Below are 7,740 nucleotides of genomic sequence, written 5' to 3' on the forward strand. Positions count from 1 at the left end.
CCCGGCCAGCAGTCACAGTTTAATGTCTGATGGGACTCTCACTGTGTTTCTTGGTAGAAGTGTCCCCTCTGGAAACCAGGCCTTTTAGATTAATTATTTCTTCAGCTTTCCCCCCAACAGCCCCATCCCCCATCCTATACGGAGAACACTGGTGTTGCCAACTATTTTAGACTTCAGGTGGGAGTATCAATGCATTGACAGCACCCCAGGGTAGCACAGCAGCTGATGGAATTCCTGGGCAAAGATATGAACCTTCCTGCCAAGTGATGGGCAAAAGTAGATTCTGAGAAGCAAAGGGGTGACCAATACTGAGTATCTTCCATTGTCTCAATAAATCTGCCTCCTCTATGAATGACATTGATAGGCTTCCTTGTCTTACGGCTTTTGGTTTGGTTTGGCTAATGGGGAGGCCGGGCATGAGATCAGAAGCATGAAGGAGAGTGAGGTCTGACCCTGGCTGTTTGCTGCAGGAGGACCTGGGGCTGGATGCTATCCCTGACTGACCTACCCTCAGCTCCTGGAATGCAGCCCTCTCCTCTCCTCTCCTCTCCAGATTCAGTTGCTCCCTCCCTTCATCCCTTCACGCTCTGGGGTGTTAAAAGAGCTCTGCCCTGCTCAGCTACTGGGTGCTTTACAACCTTTTGTGGTTTCCCTGGATCCTGTCCACAGCACTGCGCGTAGACCCTTTATGAAACCTCTACGTGAATTGTCCTAGTCTGTGGGTGCCAACCCGAGTTCCTGCTGGGACTCTGACTGATGTGCCAACTCACTGAAATAAGGAAAAATCCTAACAACGTCTCAGAAAACCCAACAAGATCAGGATCCACCATGTCTCTGACCACATCATCTTCTACTGCTCCCCATCACCTGCTTTGTTCCACTCCAGCTGTATTGGCCTCCTTGCCGTGGGCCTTTGCATGCCAACACGACTCGTGCAAGACAAATTCTTATGACTCACTGTCCCAACTTGTTGAGATCTCTGCTCAAATACTCCTTACCAAGAGGCTTTCTTTTCCTCATCTATATAAAATTATTCCCAATCCCCCTTAACTCTCTTAAAATGCTTTTTTTCATAACTCTATAATACCATACTTTCTTGATTTTTCTATAATCTGTTCCTCCTCCACAAGGATGAAGTATTTCAATGGCAAAACTTTGCCTGGCACATAGAACGTACTCTGTAAATAGGGTAATGGTTAAGTGCATGGACTGTCTGGGTTCAGATCTTGGCTCTACCATTTACCAGTCAGTGAATGCAGACGAGTAACTTAAGTGTATCATACCAGTTTTCTCATCTGTAAACTGGAGATAATAACATTACATACTTATGTTTATAATGCACACTCAGTTAATATTTACATGGCATTTAGAAGGGGCCCTGACCCATGGAAAGTACTATATCAGGAGTTCAAGACCAACCTGGCCAACATGGTGAAACCCTGTCTCTACTAAAAATACAAAAAAATTAGCCGGGCGTGGTGGTGGGCACCTGTAATCCCAGCTACTCAGGAGCTGAGGCAGGAGAATCACTTGAACCTGGGAGGCGGAGGTTGCAGTGAGCCAAGATCGTACCATTGCACTCCACCCTTGGTGACAAGACCAAAATTCCATCTCAATAAATAAATAAATAAATGTTTGACCATTTATTATTAATACATTACAATACTTTGCCATGTAAAAATATCATCTCCACATAAAAAGGAACAATACAGAAGAAAATACATAATCCTTATGCATCTAGTTATATAACATCAAAATACATAAAAATCACAAAATTACAATATGTTAATACATAAACATAATGGAAGAGTTTACCACACCTCTATCACTAAATAAGGTTAGAAAAAGAAATCTGAACATATGTACTGTACTTGGAAATACAATTAAGTTGCATTAATGTGCATATACCCTATATCCAAATATTAGAGAATATACATTGTTTTCAAAGAAACAACATGGGTAAAATTTGACCCATTTATAGGTTTACCAGTTAGATTCTGCATCCTGCTGGAAGTTAACAGAACACCACCTCAAAAACAAACAACAGATCATGTTGGCTTCAATCAGTTGTGTCTTTTTTTTTTTTTTTTTGAGACGGAGTCTTGCTCTGTCATCAGGCTGTAGTACAGTAGCGCGATCTCGGCTCACTGCAACCTCCGCCTCCTAGGTTCAAGCAATTCTCCTGCCTCAGTTTCCCAAGTAGCTGGGACTACAGGTGCGTGCTGCCATGCTGTGCTAATTTTTTTGTATTTTTAGTAGAGACAGGGTTTCACCATGTTGGCCAGGATGGTCTTGATCTCCTGACCTCATGATCGTTAGGGGTTTCTTTCAGTCACGTAAGAAGTGTAACAATAAGGAGTTCAGAGCAGATGCAGCCAATCGGAGGCGCTTGGAGAGCCCAGAGCATTGTGATTTTTGGCTGCACTTTTGGTTTCTGTCATCATGGTCATAAAGAAGTTCTTCAAACTCTAGACCTTGAGGCCACCTTCCAAGAGACAGAATGGGTGAGATGAATGGAAAATAAGTGAGAACGAGCCAGGAGATGTTCCCCACAGTGACTTCTACTTACTTCTCATTGCCAGGGGAGTGGGAAAAAACTTGCCTGGGCTTCAAGAAAAACTCTAAGATTGAGAACATTCGATACCATTCACAGACAACTTGAACATGTTTCTTTCTTTAAGCAAATAAATGGAGGAGAATGGACACTGGGAAAGCAGCCAACGTATTTGGCATATCAAGAGAGAAAATAATCAGTATCATAAAGCTCATGTACTCTGACAAAAACACCATTAAATTAGAAAAACGTGTATTACAAATACTAATTTCCATTATGATAAACCGAATCACTCAGAAGGTCTTTGGAAATAACTTTTTGAATATGCAATATGTCTTTAACAAGCAAATTATAATAAATACATTGCATTAAAATTATGAAATATAAGTTAATGTTTATTTTAGGGAACAGCTATACACATGTTTATGTTAAAAGAAAAAAGACTAAAAAGTTAATGAGCTAGCAGTCCAATCTACAGATGAGACACTGATGTAGGAAATCCCACACTCAAAACAGTTATCATACTTTTTGTTCCCAGTGAAAATTGTGGCCACTCAGTGAAGAGTTGAGGCTGAGGCATCCTAATACTGATTGCATTCCTAGGGGTTTCTCCATGTAAGTTCTCTCATATACAAGAAAGAGAAGAATCACTGAAAAATATTCCAATATTAATATACTCATAGGTTTTGCATCCAGGGCGAAGTTCCATATTTCCCATAACACAGAGGCATCACTGAAGGCTTTTTCTTTTTCTTTATATTTGCAAGTTTCTCTGCAGTGTGAATGCTCACAAGTTTCCTAACAAATGTGGAAAACCGGAAAGCTCTTCAATATTGATGATGTTCAATGGGGCATTCACCCCAGAATTAATCCGCAAGTCCCTTAAAAACTGAGGGAACATTCAAGGCTTTCCCATAGTCACTGCCAAATACCACATTACAGTTTGCTCAGAAATGTGAACACTTTTGCTGTAGGATATTCCGCATTTCTGAGTGTTGTTCCATTGTGTGATTTCCAATGTGTGTCTTAAGCGATGACTGTCCCTGAAGGCTTCTGCACTCTGATGACCTTCACAGGTTTTCTCTCTTAGTGTGAGCTGTCACATGAATCCCTGCTGATAGCACTGAAGGCTTTCCTACAGCTGTTCCATTCTTCAGGATTCTCTCAGTCCATAACCTTCTAGGCCCATGAGGGTGAGAGTTTGAGCTGAGAGCTTTACCACACAGATTGTCCTCAAAAGGTTTCTCTTCAGAGTGAACTAATAGGAGTTATTGAATGCTATTTCATATTGATTAGATTAAAAGGATGATGTGCTGAGGGCTTTACTTCATTAATTCCATGGCAAGTTTCCCAGATGTTTCTGAGTGATCTGTTTCCTTCTGTAGTCTCTCACATTGTATCAGGATTGGTGTGTTGTGAGACCAACACAATAGGAAATAAGTGAAAGCTTAGCAGTCCTCCTGAGGATAGGTCATAAAAGTCATTTTGGCCTCTGTACTGGTCACCTCTTGGATCACTAACCTTCGGGAGAACTTATTGCCAAATCATAAAGGAACTTGGCCTTGTAAAGAGGCCTATGTGGAGAGGCATGCATGGTAATGACTGAATGTCCCCTGACAACAACCAACACCAACTTTCCAGGCATGTGAATGAGTCATCTTGGAAGTGGACTGTTCATCAGTAAAGATGTTAGATGGCCACAGCTTTGGCTGACATCTTGACTGTAAGTAAGGGCATGAGAGATCCTGCCATGTAACTACAGAGATAAGCTGTTCCTGAATTCCTGACCTGTAGAAATTGTGAGATAATAAATGTTTGGTGTTTGTGGCCACACAGTTTTGGGGGAGCATTTGTTACACTGCAACAAATAACTTATACATCCAGTGTGAGCTCTCTCAAACTCTCTTAGGGATGAAAGATCAGTGAGTGCTTTCCCCCAGAAGTTCCCACAGTTAATTCATATCCACCTATTATGTATTCTTTTGTGTACAGAAAGGTAGGAGTTACTTGTGAAGGATTTCCCACAATGATTACATTCATAGGGTTTTTCTCCAGTGTGAGTTCTTAAGTGTTTCTTCACAGCTGAGAGATTATTAAAGGCTTTTCCACAGTCACTGCACTCGTAGGGTTTCTCTCCGGTATGTATTCTCTTGTGCACAGTCAGAGAAAAGCTACTGCTGAAGGATTTCCCACACTCATTACATTCATAGGGTTTTTCTCCAGTATGAGTTCTTACGTGCTGTGTCAGATAGGAACTCTTCCTGAAGGTTTTCCCACAATCGTGACATTCGTAAGGTTTCTCCCCTGTATGAATGCTATTGTGCCCAGTGAGGGAGGACCTTGTGCTGAAAGCTTTTCCACACTGATTACATTCATGGTGATTCTCCCCCGTGTGAATCCTCTTGTGGCTTTTGAGGTTACAACTGGTGCGGAAGACGTGAAAACACTGGTTACATTCGTAGGGTTTTTCTCCGGTGTGAATTCTCACATGCAGTCTAAGGGATGAGGGATCACTAAATGCTTTCCCGCAGTGATTGCATTCATAGGGCTTCTCTCCATTGTGGATTCTCTTATGAATAGTAAGGTAAGATCTGCTACTGAAGGACTTCCCACACTGATTACAGTCATAGGGTTTTTCTCCAGTATGAATTCTCTTGTGCTGAGTTAGGTTAGATTTTGTGCTGAAGACTTTAAAACACTGATTACATTCATTGAGTTTCACTCCACGATGACTTCTTTCCTGTGGATTAAGAGACGAATGATAACTATAATTTATAATATTTGAAATACTTAACGTTCTCATAGGAATTTTCTCTCCCAGGAATTGTTACATTATTATAATCGATACTTTGGCTACTTTCAGTGGTTGTATATGGTTTCTGTCCAGTTTTAGCGCTAAGCAAGTTAAAAAACATAGATGCTTTGCCACAAGTCCTTATCAGATTCACAAAACATTTTCTGATAACTTCTGGATGAAGTTTTGTTCCCAACAGTCAATATCTGAGCCTCAGATAGGAAATATTTACTTGTGGGAACTCTCAGTGAAGAAATAAGTTTGAAGCTAACTCAACACTTCTCTATAAATATTTACAATTTTCACAGTGTCTCTCCAGGGACACGGCATTCTCAATTATAAATGACACTTTCCTTTAATCCCTCTCCTGGTTATTTTGTGCCCTTTCTAAACTTAGGGCATTCTCCTACTGTAGAGAAGCAGAAATCACCCATGTTAGTCTTACCGTTTTTACACCTTTAGACTGTTCTTTTCTGAAAACATGCTTCTTAGGAGTTAACCATTTGACTTTAAGTAGAGTCTCCAAATCTGAAACAAAATGAAAAGAAATTTAGGTTGATGGAGAAAATAAATGGAAAAGTACACACATGAGTAAAGGCAGATTCTGAGGGATCAAGGTTTTTGAGGATGTTTGCAACAAAGAGGATTTGGTTATGAAAATTTTAGGTATTAATTTTAAAAAAGGATTCTAGACAAATTGAGACTGATCACAGATTGACGAAAGGAGGAGTGATCAGGAATGCAAAGTGGGAAGGAACTTGACGGAAATTTTCAAAAGAGTTGCATCTTTGTTTCTTCCCTGAGCCCGAAGGGAAGTATGAGATGATGATGAGAGAGTCAGAGAGAAAAGAAAGGACATGAGGAAGCTCATACCAAATGTTCTTGTGCATCTTTGGCGGGAACAGGGCATTTTACAAAGTTCCCTGATTGACATTAACTAATGTAATACTCCCAACCCCCAAGTCACTGGCCAGAGGTATTCCTCACAAGGGCTCATATCCGCCTGGTGCTCACCTGGACAGGTGCTTGGTAGAATTCCTCTTTCTTCTGTCATCACCTTCTTGTCTTGTTCCAACTGGGATATTAGACTGGGTTTATTAACACGACACCCTATTTACGGAAAACGTACACATGATATAGGGAACGGTGCTGGGGACAACCAACTCCATGAAACAAATGCCAACATTTCTGAAGATGGAAAAGTGTGACTTTAGGAACGGTGAAATAAATAATCACTTTTTTTTTTCTTTTTTTTTGAGATGGAGTCTTGCTCTGTGCAGCGGCATGATCTCGGCCCACCGCAACCTCCGCCTCCCAGGTTCAAGCGATTCTCCTGCCTCAGCCTCCTGGGTAGCTGGGACTACAGACGCACGCCACCACGCCTGGCTAATTTTTATATTTTTAGTAGAGACGGGGTTTCACCATGTTGGCCAGGCGGGTCTCGATCTCCTGACCTTGTGACCCACCCACGTTGGCCTCCCAAAGTGCTGGGATTACAGGTGTAAGCCACTGCTCCCTGCCAATTACACCTTAATTCTAGTGCATACGGTAACTCTCACAGGGAACAAAAATGCAAGCATATTCAACTAGATATTCAGGGTTACAGGGCATAAGCAGCTCCAGAAGCCCATGCTTGAGTTCAAATGCACACTTCGGAGGCCCCGACACTTTTAACCATGAAGAATATAAAGTCAGGACAAGAAACAGATCTTCAGTTCGTAAGGCAGGAATTAGAGACAGCCCATGAGGGTGGGGCCGTACGGCCCCATTCATCACTGTGCTCCCAAGCCCCTGCACAGACCTAGGAACACAGAGGTGCTTAAGAAAACTTAAGAGAAGTGATGACGGTGACAGTGGTGGTGGAGCGAGTTCCAGACGTTCATCCCTCCACAAAAACAGTGAGGAAACCGGCAAAAGCGGTCAGAATCAACTTTATTGGAATTGTGGAAATGTATCCAAAGTCCACAGCCATCAGGAGCATGCCTTCTCAGAAAACCCAGCTGAATCTGGGTAAGAAAGCTTTACGATACTTTAAATGGACCTCTTTCCCCCTGCTTTGTCTACAGCCTTGAAGACAACAGCCTGGATTCCTAGTACTTGCAGGGAGCAGAATAGACCTTACTCTGTGGTTGCTTTTCCTGGCCTAGCTGGTGGTTCCCTGAAGGACTGGCTCAAAGGGTTGCCTTTATTTATCTAACTCCAAATTCTTTCAGGGACTGAGCTGGTTGCCTAGAACACATGTGATCGACACATGTGAAGGCAAATGTATTAGTCAGTACTGCCTGAGGCAAGAGAAGACAGTAGAAGCAAACAAAAGACTAACCAAAAAAACCTGAAAGGAAAAATGGGGAAAAAGATGTTTGGGGAGTAGGACTTTGAAAATCTTCCTCAT

At 41.9% G+C, this 7,740-nt stretch overlaps 1 protein-coding gene across 1 annotated transcript; it reads right to left on the bottom strand.

The window, feature by feature from the left end:
* Positions 1-2,922: 2,922 nt before the first annotated feature.
* Positions 2,923-6,467, bottom strand: LOC105549655 (zinc finger protein 558). The gene is made up of 3 exons (XM_011994274.1): positions 6,363-6,467; positions 5,794-5,876; positions 2,923-5,294 (listed from the first exon to the last, which is right to left on the bottom strand). Exons 1-3 carry the CDS (start codon positions 6,400-6,402, stop codon positions 4,512-4,514), a joined length of 906 nt encoding a protein of 301 aa, XP_011849664.1. The 5' UTR covers positions 6,403-6,467; the 3' UTR covers positions 2,923-4,511.
* Positions 6,468-7,740: the final 1,273 nt, after the last annotated feature.

This window comes from Mandrillus leucophaeus, unplaced genomic scaffold (genome assembly GCF_000951045.1).
Source record: "Mandrillus leucophaeus isolate KB7577 unplaced genomic scaffold, Mleu.le_1.0 Scaffold451, whole genome shotgun sequence".
NCBI classification, from domain to species: Eukaryota; Metazoa; Chordata; class Mammalia; order Primates; family Cercopithecidae; genus Mandrillus; species Mandrillus leucophaeus.

Bases quoted from the DNA above. Each gene is read 5' to 3' on its own strand.
- LOC105549655 (XM_011994274.1), bottom strand. From the start codon at position 6,402: ATGACAGAAGAAAGAGGAATTCTACCAAGCACCTGTCCAG. The intron at 5,877-6,362 runs GTGAGCACCAGG...ATTTTGTTTCAG, and splicing joins TCTACCAAGCACCTGTCCAG to ATTTGGAGACTCTACTTAAA. The intron at 5,295-5,793 runs GTAAGACTAACA...CTTAATCCACAG, and splicing joins AGTCTAAAGGTGTAAAAACG to GAAAGAAGTCATCGTGGAGT.